Source organism: Prionailurus bengalensis, chromosome A3 (genome assembly GCF_016509475.1).
Source record: "Prionailurus bengalensis isolate Pbe53 chromosome A3, Fcat_Pben_1.1_paternal_pri, whole genome shotgun sequence".
In the NCBI taxonomy this organism is placed as follows: Eukaryota; Metazoa; Chordata; class Mammalia; order Carnivora; family Felidae; genus Prionailurus; species Prionailurus bengalensis.
In genome coordinates, this window is record NC_057354.1 from 18,040,911 (window position 1) to 18,059,818 (window position 18,908).

Sequence of the window (18,908 nt, forward strand, 5' to 3'; positions counted from 1 at the left end):
CTGACTCAGAGCAGGCCAAGGGGAAAATGGTTTCTGATCTAGAACCATACCAGTCAGTTTCTCTTCCAGAAACTGATGTCCATTTCCACCCAACTCCCTGTCCTGTCTTATTCTCCCTTGCTTTCCTCCATGCACCCCTCCATTCACTTCTCTACTTTCTCTTGCCCACACTCCCTGCCTCCCCCAGACTTGTCTGCATGACCTGGCCCCTTACTACCTTTCAGCCTCTCCCAAGCTTCTATCCTCATACTTGCTATATTCTTCTGACTTACCAAGTTCCTTCTAACTTCAGGGCCTTTACTCATCCTGCCCCCTCTGCCCAAAATTATCCAGCCACTGTATGTGCCTGTATAACAGATAAATATCTTTCTAACTGCAGCATAGACACACTTCCTCAGAAAGATCATCCTGACCCCCAATCTGATGTATATCCCCAACATTTTCCACCTGAAATCATACCCTGTACTTTTTTTCATAGCATTCATTTTGACTTGCAAATATGTACATTTTTTTTTAGTTTGCTTACATGTTTAGTGTCTATCCCAGCCACATTCCAAGTGTAGTAAAAGCATTTTGCCTATTTTGAGCACTGTTGTGTCCCCAGATTCTAGCATACTTTCGTGCTCAGTAAAATATATTGAATGAACAAAGGGATAAATCAATGGATGGTCAATTGATTAATGGATGGATGGATGGATGGATGGATGGATGGATGGAGGCTAATAGGTTATTCTTTCATGGCCTCTTTTTTTTTCAAATACAACCTATTTGTCAGCACTGTTCTCTTTCAATGTAGGAGTAAAAAGGAATGAGGTAGAGATCAACTATGTAATCTACAGTACCCATTCACAAAGGCCAGCCAGGCTCTGCTGGGGTATTTGCTATAACAGGGACCTCACTACTGGCCCAAAGAGTTCCTCCCACCATGGGAGGACACTTCTTTTGGAGGGAGCCTCAATATCATAAGTCCATATTGGCTCCCCGTTATTTCTGCCAATGTGTCTTTGAGGCCACATAGATCCTGTCTGCCTTTCCTCCCTCCAGAAAATAAAATTTGCTTTCTCTGTGTCCCTCCGCCCCAATTAGGGTCAAGCAGGTACTTACTTGCCTGTCTGCCCTCTCCCTGTTGGAACCTCTCTGGCCACCAGCAGACAACAGCACTCCCATCTCTGGCACAAGCCAGGGAGGGAACACAGCTGGTTCTGCAGACTCCCGCTGGGTGCGCCCGAGTGGCAGTTAGAAAAATCAGCTTTGATTTGATTTGCAAACTGAGCCTAGTCATTGAGACAAAATAAATCCGGAAACCCATAAAGCCATTTGCAGAGTTGCTTTGCAGAAGACAGCCACAGTTTTAATCTAGTAAACACTCTCTAACGATCCCATTAAAACAGCCCCCTCAGAGTAGGTGCTGAAAGCTGAACTCCAGAATAATGAAGCATGAGATAAGGGGCCAATGTCACCAGTAGATCCATGCTGCCCTGTGGTGGTGATGGACTAAAACCATTGTCCCAATGGCAGTAGGCAAGAGACGTGGGCAATGGTCTTTTGTAAATGTGGTTTCTTTTTATAATGGCTAAGCCTGAGGTGGAGCATTTCATCCAGCATTTTCTCTTCTCTCTTCATAATGGATTCTCACCCCTGCAGAGAGTGGCAGGACAATAAATACCCATTCTCTAGTGAGATGCCCTCATTTTGCAGATGCTAAGACTGGAGCCAGGAAGGGGAATGATGTGTCCATAGATTCCTTATCTGTAAGAATAACATGCCACAGGTGGTGTGAGAAGCCAAGCAAGATGTAGGTATTGTCTCCTATCAGATAGGAAATTCCCATCCCCTGCCCTCCCCTCTGTTGACCCAATTCTATGCAGAAGGTTCTATCTTTATGAAGCTTCTTTGAGAGGTTGCATGGAATAATGGGGAATCAGAGTCACCTGGATTTAAATCCCACATCCTAAACTTAACTGTTTGACCTTGGGTAAGTCAACCTTTATGAGTCTATCACTTCACTTTTAGGCTGGAGATCATTCATTCTTTCTCATGATTATTTGAGGTAATGCACATAAAAGGTCAGGAATATAACAGATTATAAACATCTTTAGCTTCCCTCCTTCATTCTTCTGAACCTTCTCAGATAGGAGACCTGGAGACCCACCTCTCTCTCTGCTGTTCTCTAAGGAAGAAAACTCAAAGCCCAGGCTCTTGTCATTTCTCATACAATTTCACAAATCACACATTTATCAAATGCACTCAGGCTAGATCCAAAGTGCAGAAACAGGCACAGGAATGATGCTGGCCTCACTTCTTGGTATTTAACCTCTTCATCAATAGGTTGTTATGTTTAAATGAGATTCTACATAGCAATCATGTATTTTTATTGACTATAGCATTTTGCTCATGCACCTGCTGCCCTTTGACTGTAGCACTTTTCCTTTCCTTCTGATCTACCTAACAATTTCAGGAGGGACTCAGGACCACAGGATGCCCAAATCTAGCTGTGGTAGCTGAAGTAGAGACCCCAGTGAGGGATCACTTATGAGAGGCAAACTATAGTGAGTCAGTCTATTGGAAAACTCTTGACTCTTGTTCAGTCTTTAGAAATCCTGCCAGAATTTCAGAGGGAGAAGTCCAGGGTGTGTGCTTGGGGGTTAGAGTAGGGTGGTACTGTTTCTCTCTAGCCAAACCCAATAAGGTGAATTTTCCATAGTGAGGGTTCTCAGAATTGCTTGAGTATAACAGATCTCCTTGGCCCTTGGCCCCTTTTATTCTTACCCAGTGTCTTCTAGGCCCTAAAATTCCAAAGGAATAATTTGGCTTTTCCTGAAGGTTTTGTGACAAGATAGAAGAAGAAGATTATATCATAAGTAGACCAAAATAACCCAAAGATGACATTCACGTTAATATTTTTCTTTCTACAACCACTGACACATCTCTCTAGTCTTCTTTTGTCCTTACCCTATCCCTTCTCTCTAGACTGTTCATACTTCTCTCTCTCTCTCTCACACACACACACACACACATACACACCTTTTCCCCCACCCCACTCAGGAAGACAAAGCTGGAGCAATAGAGTCCAGGAAAACAAAACCAACACCAACACTTGCCCTTCAAGCATGTCCTCGGGAAGCCTCAGTTCATCCCTATGAACTACAAATGAGAATTATCTACCCAAGACCTGAGACACCTGAGTTGACCTTAGCTCAAATCTGATGCTCCAGAGCAACTGTATCTCACAAAGGGATAGGAGGAATTTTAAAATCATGAGTCAGAGAAAGAGGAAAATGTTTCTGGAGACAGGGTTAGAAATAAAGAGAATAAAGCTCTATTAGAGCTTTCTCTGAAGGGTTTCAATGTAGTGTTGAAAGGGGGGGTGAAGAGGGCTAGCAAAAATTAACCATCTGTGATACCAGTCATGGTACTATGGTGCTGTGTACCAGTCATAAGGCTGTGTATGTTGACATGAGTTTATAATGAGATGATAGAATCAAAGCCTGGCATGTATTACACACTAAATAAATAGTGATCATCATTATTACCCTTACTCAAGAAATGAAGCAGTATAATCCCAGAAGGGTTGAATAAAGAACACAAGGTTCCACAGAATTGCAGCTGAGTTCTAACTCCAAAGCTCATGGCATTCCCATGACACCATTTTGAATCTTGTCAATGACATAGACGGGGTGAGATTCTGTGTCAGAGTCCCCTATCTCCTATTTGTTAACCCCTTCTCATGACTCTATTCCAATAATAGTCGATAATAGAATATTTAGAGCATGATGGGTCTTTTGTTTCTCTTTGGCGGTGTCCAGGCTAAGTCCTGAGATCTGTAGCAGACCTGGTGCCTCAAGGAGCCCTCAGCTTTTTACACTACTATAATATATTGAAACTAATAAACCAAGAAATTAGTTTGCCTTCAAGGTTATCTATTCTAGTGTCATCTTTAGTCCATCAGCATCTCTTTCTATTCAACATTCTTTGCTTGAGAAGGAAATAGAAGTCAAAAATCAGAAAAGAAGTCTGAAGCACTTATAATTCTGATCTTCTTCTTTGCACAATCTTAATATTTTTATTAATATTAATATATATGAATGGGGGCTGGAAACTATGGAGAGAGCAGGGTCATGAATCCTCTAACAGAAAATCCATATGATGTGGGAACCAGATGGCAGAAGAGAAAGCAAGGGACTACTACCTTTTCTTCTGCAGGATTAGTTAGGATAGGTCAGGCTTAGCTGCAATAACAAATTAATACCCAAGTATCAGTAGCTTAATATCAGAAAGTTTTCTTTGTTGTTATGCCATATAGAATATATGTGGCCTCAAAAGATGCCATATTAGGGAAGAGAAAGTATGGGGATAGTAACCTGGATCTTGAATACCTCACTTGGAAATGACTCTAGTCACTTCTGCTTACATGGCTCTGATGAGGCTTGGATTCTTCTGTGTGACTAAGAAGGAGTGATAGGCCAGGCACAAGTAAACACTAGTCATCTCTACACAATATTATGAGCTCTTTTCCTGTTTCCACTTCCCTTTGTGTCCTGCTGAGACCCATTATCCATCGCCCGTCTTCTGCTACTGTACCCACTAGAGAGACGTCTTCCCATCCCAACACCTATGCAGCTGTGTCTGCCCTTCATAGCTAAGCACTCCTACCCAGCAGAGTTGGAGCCCTAGGTGGTAGAGTGGGGAGGCTCCTCTGGGCCTGTCAACCAAACTAAGGCTTTAACTGTTTTTTTTTTAATTGATTTAATCCTTAAAAGAACTTCATGAGATACTTATTAGTATTCCCATTTTATGGGTAGGGAATTGAAACTCATAAGTGTAATTTTCCAAATGACACAGCTAGTAGGTAAATACTAAACCAGAATTTCATTTCTTCATTTAATTTTCCATAGATATATATTGAGTGCAACTTAGTATTGACAGTGGCCTCTTGTCCCATAGAGGTTAAGAAATTTGTCTTTGGATTTGGACAGTCTTTGATTCTAGGCTAGAAGAGGCACTTAACTGCTCTGTGTCTTGTTTTCCTCATCTGTAAAACCATGACAATAGCACCACTTATTTTATGGGACTAATGTAAGAATTCAATGGGCTAATGCATATAAAGTGCTTAGTGCAATGCCAAGCTTATAATAAGCACTCAATGGGTAGCTAGTGGAACAACAAAAAGATAAATTATATCAATATAGCATGATAAGGGCTGTGATAAAGGTAAATCCAGGATACTGTGGGAGCAGAGAAGGGAAACATAAATCACTTTAGGGTGTGCATTCTCAGGTACGTGGTTACTGAGACAAGTTTTAAAAGAGTGACAGTTATCATATTGAACAAGGCTGGAGAGTAAGGCAGGGAGGTCTTCTGAGTTGAGGAAGTAGCATGTGCAGATCTTGGAGGCAAGAAAGCATGCCACTGAACTTGAATGGGTCAAAGCAAACAGACAGATGCCAGTGTGACCAGAGGGCAGGAGTGAACAGAGGTGGAGGCTGAAGTGGCAAGCAAGGCCAGGACACCAAGGACTCAGCATAGCCCCATAATATATGTGATATATATATATATATCATATATATATACACACATATATATGTATATGTGTATATATATACATATATGTATATATGTATATGTGTGTATGTATATGTATATATATGTGTGTGTGTATATATATATATAGACATAGTCCTGAGACTGTGGGAGCCCTCTTGGAGGTGCTTAAGCAAACTGCCTTTGTCCGAAGGCCACCCTAGTTATAGCTTAGAAGATGGATCAGAGATGGGGTTTCAGAGCACAGACAAGGTGGGAGCATGGGAGAACAGGTAGAAGCCACTGAAATGGGACAAGTGAGAACATTTGAGTCATGTCTTCTCAAGCTTTCTGTTTCTTTTTCTGACATGCATGCAAGCCATATCCTGCCTACCTCAAAGGTGGGGGGAAATTAATAAAAATAGCCACTTAGACTAGGGGTTGGCAGACTTTCTGTAAAGGGCCAGATAGTAGGTATTTTCAGTTTTGCAAGGCCTGTGGTGTCTGTCACACCTACGTAGCTTTGTCATTGCAGCACAGAAAGCAGCGAAATAAATATAAAATGAGAGTGTGACTATGTTCCAATAAAACTTTATTTCTGGACATTGAAATGTGGATTTTGTATAATTTTTGTACACCATAAAGTATTACTCTTCCTTTTGTTTCTTTGTCCCCCAACCATTTAAAAATATAAAAACCATTACTAGCACATGGCCACACAGGGAACCGTGGGAAGCTGGATTTGACCCATAAGCCATAGTTTACTGACCTCTTAGTATGTGCTTTGAAAATGGCACAGTTCTTCATACCTTAAAGGGAGGAATATTATGATGACAACTAAGTGGTAGTTACATTTTATAGTATTTCATGACCTCGATCAAGCTTTGTATTTGTGTGAATTTTTGAAATTATGTATTTCCTATTTACCAGTTGGTGTGGAACACCCTACCTCTCTCTCCATTTGCATAAGGGCTTTATACGGTTTTGTTGATGAATCAGTAGAGGAACATGCAGCCTTTTACCAAGCATAAGACACCTTACTGCCTTTTGTATCATTTTCTTTATAAAGACAAGTGGTTGGTCTCAGAGGGCAGGAGCATTAGTCATGCAAACCAGGGTTGGAATACTGCATCTGCCAGTTGCTAGTTGTGTGATCTTGAGCAAGTTACAGTAGTTCTCTGGTTCATGTATCCACTTGTCCATTTATCCAACAAATATTCACAGAGTACTTACTACATGCCGGGTACGAGATTGCCTAGTAAATGGAACGCTGTGACTACCTTCAAGGAATTTACAGAATCAAGGAGAAGTCAGCCATTAATAACACGGGAAGGTTTATCACTGTATAAAGGGAAGACTAGGGTGTGATGGGAAAACAGAGCGGGCCATCTTCTCCATACATGGTGAGATGCTCAAGACTCCCAATAAAGGAATTCCAAACTGATTTCCTGGAGGATGAACAGTTGCCAGCCAGGTAAAGGGGCAGGAAGGGAGTGCATTCCACACGAGGTGATGAGGCTGGATAAGGCCTACAGATAAGAAGGTAGGGGGCTGTTGATAACAGAGAAGATTTCATTGCCCTTTGGGCAGAGAGCGTGGACCAACAGGCAAGGATCTGTCATTGAGGGTCTGTGAGCTGGTGGAGGGGATTTGACATTTACCTTTCTCATGCCCTTCAGCTGAAGGGTGGAGAGTGGATTGATAGGGGGCAAGACCGGAGACAGGAAGACCAACAGGAGGCTGCTTAGGTAATCCCCAGTGAAATATGAGGGTGGCTTCAACCAAGAGGAAATGAAATTGGAGAGAAGGAGGAGGAGGCTTCCAGAACCTTCCTGGAATATAATAACTAAGGCATGCTGAGTAATTAGAAGTGGGAGGTCAGTAAAAAGGAGGGGTAAAGGATGACTCCCAGATTGCTAGACCGAGGCGCTACGTGGGTGGGGCCACCATTTACTAAGAAAGCAGAGACTGGGAGAGAAGACACCAAGTGGAAAGATGATGCGTTCATTTGTAATAATACCGACCTTTCTGGGATGCTCTCAGTCTCAGAAACATTGTGTGTGAGGTACCTGGCATGTCGTGGGGCCTTGATAAATGCTGAATCTTATTCTCGTTTCATTTTTAAAAATCTTTTTCGGGCCTTGTTGTGTTAGATCACGATGTTCTTTTGCTGTTTAGTGTGAGCTCTTCAGAGCCACAAGAACTATGGTTTTGTTCACCGTGCCACACGTTTTCATGTGTGTTTCTTTCTCTCCTTCTCTTCTGCATGCTGCCTGGGGACTGGCTTCCTTGTGGTCAGCACCAATGGGCAGCGCCCAGGTGACCCCGGGGACTCCACTCTGCCTCCTCACCACAGGTGACCATCAGAGCCCTGGGCGGGTGGGAAGGGATTGAGAGTGGCCCATGCTCAGGGCATCCTCCAGGCCAGGTGCCCCAGAGAGGAACTGGCAGTCCCTCCACCCCACCCATCCATCTACCCACCTATTCTTCCAGCCACCCACCCATTCACCCATCCACCCATCTCTCCATCCCTCCTTTCATATGCATCTATCCACTCATCCATTCTAATGCTTACTACTAAGTACCTGCTGTGTGCCAGGCGCTGTTGCAGGCATTGAGGCATACAACGATGAGGCAAAAAAGACATGTTCCTGTGACTTTCTGGGAAGGGAAAGAGCCACACAAATCAATGTACAACTGTAACCATGAGTAGTGCCACAAACGAGAGGTATGTGGTGTTCAAAATAGACAAACACATATACCTGGAGCAAAGGGAGTGTGTCCCCAGGAAGTGACAACTTAGCTGTGGTCTGAGGTTAGGGAAGAAGTTGACCTACTACGTCTGTGCTTAGGAAGTAAGTAGATCAGGCTGTGATCCCAGGCCTACCATTTGTCCCAGACAGGCCCTTTATTTTTTTTTAACGTTTATTTATTTATTTTTGAGAGAGAGAGAGCGAGCAAGCACGCATGCACGCACACAAGTCGGGGAGGGGCAGAGAGAGAGGGAGACACAGAATCTGAAGTGGGCCCCAGGCTCCAGGCTCCAGGCTCCAGGCTCCAAGCTCCGAGCTGTCAGCGTAGAACCCGATGCAGGGCTCAAATCCACAAACTGTGAGATCATGACCTGAGCCAAAGTTGGATGCTTAACTGACTGAGCCACCCAGGCACCCCTGGGACAACCCCTTTCAGTGTGATGATCTCAACTTCTCCTATGTGTGAAGCAGGAGTAATCATGGTTACCTCTTAGGGGGCGCCATTTTCTCGCAGTCTCTGCACAGGCAGCGTCTTCTGGAGGTGTACTCCAAAACCATACAAGATGACGAGTGTAAGAAGGGCTGGTATGGGAGTGCCCAGTCCAGAGTAGGTATATGTTTGAAGTAAATACCAGCCCCTTCTATCAAATACACTGCAGTTTGATCTCATGTCGCATAAACATCCATTGCTCTTCAGAGACTGGGCTGCAGAGCCCATCTGTGTCAGAGGCTAATGCCCATTTCAGGGCCTGATAGACAAGGGATGCTGCTGACCTAGAGATTCTACCTCAGGGGCTCATTCTTGTCATTACAGTCATTGGCGATTTCAAATCTTTTACTGTCACCTCTCTCAGTTGTTGCTCAGACAATGGCCTCCTCTCTACTGGTCCCTGACTGGCTAGTTTGTCATAGGGGGAAAGGGGGTGCGGCAGGCAATCATGACAGGAGTCTGGCCATCCAGTACCTCACAATCCTCTACTGTCCACCCCCTTTCCCAAATTCAGAAATATCACTGCTGGGGCACCTGGGTGGCTCAGTTGCTTAAGCATCCAACTCCTGATTTTGGCTTAGATCGTGATCTCATGGTTCCTCAGTTCAAGCCCCATGTCAGGCTTTGTGCTGACAACGCAGAGCCTGCTTAGGATTCTCTCTCTCCCTCTCTCTCTCTCTGCTCCTCCCCCATTCATGTTCTCCCTCCTTCCCTCCCTCCCTCTCCACACACACACATACACACACACACACACACACACGCACTCTCTCAAGATAAATAAACATTAAAAAAAAAAAAGAAATTGCACTGCTAACGAATGTCTCTGGGTTCTCTAGACACAGAGCCTGAGATAGGGATTCTTGTGCAAATCATTCATGGAGGAGTATTCTCAGAAGAAAGTGAGGAAGACAGGGTAGGGCAGGGAAGAAACTAAGGGAGGATGTGGAGACCTGTGTCAGCCTGAGCCCACAGGGGCCTCTGGAGTGTGGGAGCTGCCCCCACCTTGAAGTCAGGGGCCAGCAGTTGTGCCACTGTGTCAGCCAGCCATTGGCCACGGGCTCCCGTGCGAGTGCACAGCCTCCTAGAGAGGCAGCTCACCTCCGCCTTACGGCACTTCTGCTGAGAAGGAGGTATCTGTGAGCCTTTAGCAGCCAGCACGCTTGGCAGATAGAGATGAGGTGCACCAGCCCTGGAGAGGAGATCTGGGCAGACCCTCCATGTAGCATTTGCTACAGCCCGGCCCAGCTTTCCTCCATAGCCACCTCCATAGCTCAGCGTGTCACTGCCCACGCCCCAGGAGTGTCCTCCTAGCCACTCATTACCTGTGTGACTTTAAGCAAGTTGCATAGGCTTTTTTCACCTGCAAATCTAATTGTCACACTTCACAGTCATTTTACCGATGACTATTAGGGGACCCTGGAGAGTGCCCTGCTCCACAGCAGCACATAGTAGGCCTTCAGGAAATGTCAGTCTCCTACTATCCCCCCATCATAGGCCCACCAGCCTCACCCTCACTCTCACCCCCAGGGCTGTGTGGTCAGAGTGAGGGGCCAGTGACTCCACCCCCGTGCCCACACCCACTTTACTGAGAAACCGTGCTTCTCCAGAGCAGGTGAGGGAGCTCCATTTCCACTGGGCCATTGTTCTCTGGGATCTATTCAAGTCGAGCAGCCTGATAATGTTTTCTTTAAACAGAGCCAATTCTGTATCAGGCACATTTGTTCTTACCTCCTGCCTCTGAGGTGTCTGAATGTTCCTCCTCTGACAGGTTTATTTCATCGTGTTCCATTGGTTTCTCGGCCTCATTTGATGGGTGAGGTGCCTGCGAGTGTTTCTCTTTGAGCAGAATGTCCCTTTCAAAGGGTGTTTTTGTTAATGCTCTTCCCCTGGTAGCAATAAGGGCTGGTGTAAATAATAACTGTCGGATGTGAATGACGAGGAGTTTAGACCGTGAGCGCAGGCTGCCTCATTTCAGATCAGCAGCAGCTCGGAGAACTGTGGAGCCACGTTGTGTGTCAGGGACAGGCTGGCATTTGGAGTCGAGGCTGTGTTCAGCTCTCGGCTCTGCCCCAGTTCTGGCCTGGCGATGGTGGGCAAGCGGTTTCTTTTCTCTGGGCTCCCTTCTTTTCCGGACAAGTGGGGATAGCAGTGCACCCGGCCATAGTTAATGGGGAGAGCGAAATATGATAGCAGCCTTAGCTTCCTTGCTCAGCTAACTCTGACTAGCTCTTCAGGTCTCTGACTTCCTGACCTCACCTTCAGAGAATCTATGTTCAGGGACAGGGCTTGTCACCCTCGGCACTAGGGACACTTGGGGTGGGCAATTCTCTGTGGTGGGGGGCTGCCATGTGCGTGTTAGGATGGTCAGCGGCACCTCCGGCTTCTACCCACTAGATGCCAGTAGCACTTCGTCCCTCAATTATGTCAGCCAACTATATCTCCAGACAGTCCCCCCGGTCCCCTGAGGGACAGTAGCTCCCCCTCTTGAAATCCTTCAGAGCTGCACTGTTCAATAAACATAGAACTTGAACCATGTCTGTAACTTTACATTTTTACAGAAGTGTTTATTTTTGAGAGAGAGAGAGAGAGAGAGAGAGAGAGAGAGAGCGCGAGCCCGTGCAAGAGCAGGGGAGAGGCAGTTGGGGGGGGTGGCGGGGACAGAGGATCCAAAGTAGGTTCTGTGCTGACAGCAGAGAGCCTGATATGGGGCTCGGACTCATAAACCATGGGATCATGACCTGAACCGAGACACCCCTATAATTTTACATTTTTTTAGAGTCACATTAAAAAAGAAAAAAATAACAGATGAAATTAATTTTACTAGGTATTGTTTAATCCAATGCATATAAAACATCATTTTAACATGCAGTTATTATTTTAAAATCACTAGTGAAAGGTATTTTATGTTCTTTTTGCCCTAAGTCTTTGAAATCTGGTATACATTTTACACTTAGAGCACTTCTCAATTCAGATGCTACATTTCAAACAGTTAAAATGAAATATCACCCTAAAAAGATAAACATTGTGTTTAACAAGTAAACATATTTTAAACTAGCATAGTTTTAAAATTTAAATTAGTTAAAATAAGTAATAAAATAAGTTTAAAAACTCAGTTCCTCAGCCACACTAGCCACATTTCAGATGCTTGGTAACCACATGTGGCTTAGTGGCTACCATTCTGGACAGTGCAGATCTAGAGGTAAAAAAAATGTCTTGATCATCTTTGTGCCTAGTCATTGAACAGAAGTGTATATTCACAGAGTAGTGTCTCAGGAAATGTTCAATTACTTGATTCAGATTTCACACACACACACACACACACACACACACACACACACACATTTGACAATGTCTGGAAATGCATTTGGTTGTCACAAGTGGGTTTGAGGGTAGAGAACAGGGATGCTGGCCTTGAAAAAATAAGGTAAAATCTCTCGTGGCCAGTGTTGGATGTCTTTCTGTTGTTGACTTGAGGCTGCAGTGGACAGATGACTAGCTCACATTTCACCTGAAGGACTTGGGGTGTCACAGGTCCACCATGAGAGAAAGAATGCCCCTTCTCTGCCCCTGCAGTAACTGAGCCATGCCTCCAGTCTGAACCGCTGGGTCCATTTGGAGGCTGGAGTGATGCACTAACTGTCTGCCTGAGCCGAACCCCTGTCAGACTCCAATTCACTACCTTGGCTCTTCCCAGTGCCCACTGTCAGTCTGTCACAAGGAGAAGGGCTTTGGGACAAGCCCTCATATGGAGATTCTGTTCCTTAAAACTGGGGGAACTTGGGCAAATCATTCAGCCTTGCTGATCCCAGGTCCTCATCCATGAAATGATGTGGAAGAGTCCCACCCCTGGGACTCGTGGCAATGGTCATCAGAGAAAATGGATGCGTTTCTAGCATGGCTCCTGCTTAAGGGGGTGTCAGATACACCTCCCCTCTATTGTTCCTTTCTTTCCCGTTCACTTCATGTTGAAACCCTCTATTGTTGTTTTCCTGGCAGTTTTTAAAATCAGAGCCTTGCCGCAGTAACAGGATTCAGGCCATAAAACACTTCTCTGAGATTGCTTTGCAACTGCTTCTAAAGCCACCTTCCCAGGGCCAGCTTATAAATTCTGGACTAGGTAGACTTTGAGCCTTTGAGACAAAAGTGTGTGGGCCCAGAGCAGATGGGGAGGCAGCGCAGCAGCCTCCTGAGGGCTCCGCTCGGTGCCTGGTGGCTTAGGCAGACTGGGACACCCTGGGGCCTCAGGGACCCCCGCAGGGATGCTATGCCCCCTGGCAAGGATTGAGGGATGGTATGAGAACAGGAGCTGAAAGCATTAGGACCAGATGTAGTGCTCTGGAAAAGGCTGAAACCCAAGCACCTACAGTGACAGACTGTGCTTGGTGGACCCACAGCTGAGACAGCCTGCCAGGTTGGCTGGAGAGAGGCAGCAGCTCTTGGGGAGGCGGGGCGGGGGGGAGGGAGCTTCAGGGATGTCTAGCAAGATGAGGAAAAGAACAATGAAACAAGCCAGGTATGTTACAGACTTCCTTCATCCTGTGGCATGTGCAGAGGGCTTCACATCATTAATGCAGTTAAGCTTTCCACCAACTCTACCCCATAGGGTGCTATTAGCATCCTCATTTACAGATGAGGAAACTGAGGCTCTGATGATTGAAAATCACACAGCTCAGAAATGATAAAGCCAGGAACTGAACTTAGATTTCTCTGGAGAGTCTGTACTCTTACCCACCATGCTGTGTGCCCATAGTCAACATTAGTGGATACCGATTATGGGCCAAGAACCAGGAAATACCATAGCAAAGGGGCTCAGGACTGTGCTTCAAAACCACATAATGACTAGCCCTGGGACTTTGAGCCGCAGAGAGGTTACAATTGTCCTATTTCCTTATAGGCAAAATGGGGATACTAATAATAACTATTGTTAAGAGGAATAAATGAGATAATACATTTTGAGTGCTTAAACTTGTGCTGTTGCTTTTATTATTATCATAAACCCATTTTACAGATGAGGAAATTGAGGTCCAAATAGGAGGAAGCAGCCAAGCTCACCTGTGCCATGGCATCCTGTGCCATGTTCACACTGATTACATCAGCAGGGCCTGCCTTCTCACAGCCCCTCCCTTCGCTGTGATGCTCTCCCTCTGTTGTCTACCTTACTCACCCGTTACGATCAAGTCTATACAAAACCTTCCCTGACCCCCACTGTCTCGGGCTACACTGAGCGGCGATGCTCAACTGGCCAGGCCAGTGTATACAGAGGATCCCCTGAGTCAGCCCCGAGTGAGGGGGCCTCATCAACATGGCCACATTCACACCCCAACCACACTTTCTTGGAGCTGTGTGGTTTCTGTCACTTCTTAGCCTGTGCCCAGACACATACAGTGGTCATTTACACAACCCCATGCATGAGCAGACTTATGGGTTGAGTGGATGATTGACAGTAATAGATCATGTGCCAAGTATTGGGTGCTCTCCCCACCCCATCCTCTGCCTCACCTCACCTGACTTACCATCTGCCATTTGGTTAGGCTCACTGTGAGTCACTGAGCACTGGTTGTCTATCCAGTATTTGAACTCTGTGCAGCCCCATCTGCCAAGCTTCCTAGAGGATGATTCTCTGGAGTTTCTGGATAGAGGTCCCTTAAATCTACTGGTTCAGCCCTGCATAGGCTGTCTTGGGCTCACCTGGTGCTGACCCAGGAGAGGTCAGGCTTAGAGGCAGAATGCATAGGCACCTCCGGACAGACATCTCAGTCCTCTGAGCATGCCCCTGGAAGCAACAGCCATGGCTGCAAATGCTCTGGACCTCACTCCTAGCCTCTAACACAGAGCTGCTTTCCATCCATCCTTTGGGGAGAAGGGTAGATCAGCTTTTAGTACAGAACACGGTGATTCAGTGTTTCTGCTTCCAAGAGCCAAGGGGCAAAGGCTAGAAGAAAGAAAACATGTTCATGGTGGATTTGCCTGGAATCTCAACAATCGATGCTGTTCCCACTGCTGGTTTTATTACCCTTGCTCAGTTTCGTTGCACTAATCTGAATTCTGTGCTGCGTGTTTACCGGTCGTTCCCTCTGATCCCGCTCGTGCTTCCACTAATCCTTCCTATAGATTTCTTGTTCCCTTCCACGCCTCCCCTCCTTTCCAGGCTCTAAGGCTTGCTGTAGGCAGCATGTTCCAGAGGCAAGATCTGGGCAAAGCTACCTAGGCTGGGCAGATCTTAGCATTTCCTCCCCCTTCCTCCCCCTTTGGGTCAGGTAATGTGGTCATCCCGTGAGAGATCAGCTTGGCCAGAGTCGGTTGGAAAGAACTGAATTCTGTTTCTGAGTAAGAGCCTTGGGGACACCTTGACCCAGCACACCCTGCTGTACTGTTCAGACAAATAAAGCCAGTCATAGTGGCCTTCCTGAAGCCTCCTGCGCTGCTCAGCCCATGACCAAGCAGGGGTGTCCTATCCTCTTCCCATATCTAATTGGCCCTAACCCCTATTAGTGATTGCATTTTACTCAGCTAAATGCTAAGACCTCCCTCCTATTCCCAGCCCATTCCCAGACTGCTTAGAACATGCCCGAGCTTAGCCTGGTGTTGTGGATTCAGTGTCTTCCCCCAAAAGATATGTGGAAGGCCTAACCCCAGTTCCTGTGAAAGTGATCTTATTCAGAAAGAGGGTATTCACAAATGTACTTAGTTAAGATGGGTCATGAGGGCAGGCTCTAATTCAATGAGACTGATGTCCGTACAAGAAGGAAACATCATGTGAAGACAGACCCACCTGGAGGATGCTGTGGTGACGGAGGTGGAGTGGGCTGCCGAGGAAATTGCCTAGCAAACCTGCAGTTCAGAGGAGGCAAGGGAGGATTCTACCCAGTCTCAGGGGCAGCCTGGACATCTTGATTTTGGACTTCTGCCCTCTAGAACTGTGAGAGAGTACATTTCTGTTGCTTTAAGCCACTCAGATTGTGGTAACTTCTCATGACAGCCCTATAGAACTAATACACTTGGAAACGCAGGAATCCAGAGCACTGGGCAACGGGCAGGAGTCCACCCTCAAGGCTGTTCCCTTACAGTGGACAGACCTCCATGAGACCAGGGCCAAGAGTTGCCATCCCAGAGAATTTATTTGGCCAACCTGTGGGGCCTCCATGTTGGCTGTATTCTGTGTTTGGCTCACAGCCAGCCTCTGCTCTGTGGCTCTGACCCTCTCCTTTTTGGTTCTTCGTCCTGCTTTTGAGTAGTCCTAGCATTTGCTGCTGGTCACACCCTGGCCTTGACCTCTGCCTCACCATTCAGGCCGTGGTAACCTATTCTCTGTGTCCTGACCTTGTTTGGCCTGAATACCATCCCAGTGGGCTTTTGTGCCCACCGCTACAGTGACTGCTCAGGAGAAGGCTTCCCTTGTTCCACAGCTGCCCCAGACTTCCCTGAACTCCACAGGAAGAACTACGATCTATTCAGGGTGACCATGCACTGTCTCACACCGGCTGCCTGGAAAGTCTAACAGGACCATCTACTTGGCCACAGGGCACACCAATGAGTGTGTGTTCTCCTCTCTTACATCTGTGCTTCAGACTAAACCCTTAATCCCCAGTGCAAACTGTGGGTGCTCCTCTCTGCCACAGCTAAGCAGCTTTGAGCCCCCCAGGCTCAGGCTCAGGCTCAGTGCACAGATTTCTACAAGCAGGGAGCCAGTCCTGCTGGCACTGAGATGGCTCAGCATCTTCTTCCTTGTTGGCAGGGCGAGCCTCGACTGGACCGTAGGGAACCAGGGTGGGGAAGGGAGAGAGGAGGCCACTGGATGGTCTCAGGGAAGCCCATGACATGTCCCATACCACTGATGACATGTGAAAACCAACTTTGTAATCTAGCTTTGGCTAAGCAGTCATGCATGCCCTTTGCTGTATACACCTGTAATAGCTTTGATTTTCAGCTTGGAGACTTCTCTCTCCTGCCAGGTAATGAGCTCCTAGACAGCAGGACTGTCTCTTAATTACCTCACATGCCCAGCACCTTGCTGTCCTCACTGTCAGCATTGTAATCCTAACACCACTCATCAGGCAGTGTCCAGGACTTTTTCTCTGTGGCTAAGAGTTGAGTTGGTGCTAATGAGATCAGGGTAATGGGTTTAGTCCATTTGGAGGTCACTTGGCTCCATCCAGTCCCATTCCATGGGCTAAGTATCACTGCTGGCCAAAGTCCTGTCAGAACTCTAGGCATAGGCTGACCTCTCACTGTGGGTAGGTAAAGGCAGAGCCCTAAACCCCACACAGGCTGGCTCCTGATGCCTCCTTTAGATTTGATGCCTACCTCAGCCACATCTTGGTCTTTAACCTTAACTGTAGCAGTCTACAGAGTGCACCCAGCTCTAGCCATTGCTTGTGGCCCTTCTCTGGTCACGGGCTAGGGTCTTGGCACTCACACTGTGGGCTTCTGGGCACACGAAGGAACAGTTGAGGGTATAGGGAAGTATGAAGGGATTCTCAGCTCACCAGTGGTGAAGCCCTGGAACGTGGATACCTTACAAGGGATGTGTCAATAATGACAATGTCTGGCATCAATCAGGCATGACTCCTCTTAAATAAGTATAATGCAGAATTATGAACACATAAAAAAAAATTCAGAAGACCAATTCTCCTGCACCCAGAACACATTAACCATAAGGGTTTTACATAGCCAGCTTTTCTACTGTATGTAACACGACTGAATTAGAATTTGACCTACACAGAGCATTTGCTGTGTAAAGCAAGGTCCACCCAGAAACAGATTCAGGAGATGCATAGGACCAAGCAGAATCAGCATTTGAGGAACAATTTATTTGAGTGGCCGGAGTGCTTTCAAACAATCAATTAAAGCTATTCCCATCTCATGAGGTGCTAACCTCCATTTAAAGCTGCAAAAGAGGGCAACCTCTGTCAGCAATATTTAGCAGTCTGTGATGAAGTCAATTCCAACCTCTTAGAACCAGCTGGGTGATATTGAGGGAGGCTGGGATATTAGAAATCTGTATCTTCTTTACACTTAACTCAGTACTTATTAAATGGTTTTCCCCAACAAGGCTAAAGCTATCTTTGAAAAACCCGTGTCTCTGTAGTGTTTTCCAGCTCCTTGACATTGACTCAGAGTTAAATCTTGGCTAAAAGCAATTACTGTCATATGATGAATTGAAGCAATTTATTTATTACTTGAGAAACATCCTAGGTGATGTCACTTAGAAGAATGATGGAATAATCCTTCTCAAGTGCTCCATTATCAACCAGACCTAGTGAGGGAGGCACCGTTCCCAGGTGTGGGGAAGGTAGTCAGAAATTTTTAAAAATTATCATCTTGAGACCAGAGAAAGAATATTAGGAATAAAGTAGACAACAGTTACTTAAACTTGATCTAGGCTTGTCTCCCTGTATAATTATATGAGATGCTGTGGTGGCTAAATATCAAGAAAGGAATTATAGGGAAAGCCCAGAGATTAATAATAAAACTGAACTCAGTGTGTTAAGGGCTTAGAGATGGTGGTTGATATACAAGGAAAGTGAAAAGGATGAGTGAACTTAAGTTAAAAAGGTCAAGTTTAAATATCATTTGAGCAAAGTCTGTATAATTTGACCCATATAACAAGATCCACATGACATGTTCATCAATCCCTTCCATATTAGAATATGATATGTTGGCAAGAGGGCATGAGGGGAGATAATTTCAAGAAAAGCAGGTATAAAATGGAGCTGCGTGATACAGCAGGTGGCAAACTCAGCAGGGACAGGCATATATACAAAGGCGTCTTAATCTAGCTGATCAAGATAATATTCTAGATCAAAATACCAGTAAGCAGTACCTGCTGAGCAACCTAGTTTAACACCTAGCTGTCCCGAAAGCCAGCCACAAATTCTCTAACTTGGCCTTGACCTTGCTGAAATTAACACACGGTCCTGGGCATTCCTCCTGGATTATAAGCCCAGACACCTCTCCAAAGTGGCGATGAATATCATCACTTGTTCATAGGAAGCCCTTGGTGGCCCTTGGCCTGTTTGGCCTCACATCCCTCCTTTGTTCTTCCCTTGCTGCCTGGGATGTACAGGTGACCCCTGCAGGCTGTGTTTCCTGGGCCGCAGGTCAACTGGTATCTGGGTTTGGCCAGTAAGGAGACATTAATTACA

At 46.0% G+C, this 18,908-nt stretch overlaps 1 protein-coding gene across 14 annotated transcripts in view; it reads left to right on the forward strand.

Moving 5' to 3' along the window:
* PTPRT (protein tyrosine phosphatase receptor type T) overlaps positions 1 to 18,908 on the forward strand; it is a 1,072,026-nt gene that overhangs the window by 865,327 nt on the left and 187,791 nt on the right. For 8 of the 14 annotated variants that reach the window (XM_043602349.1, XM_043602354.1, XM_043602350.1 and 5 more), the window contains exon 14: positions 7,820 to 7,876. The exons of the other annotated variants lie outside the window; for them this stretch is intronic. In XM_043602349.1, the coding sequence (XP_043458284.1) occupies positions 7,820 to 7,876 (57 nt within the window). The remainder of the gene's footprint in view (positions 1 to 7,819; positions 7,877 to 18,908) is intronic. 14 annotated transcript variants of the gene reach the window in all.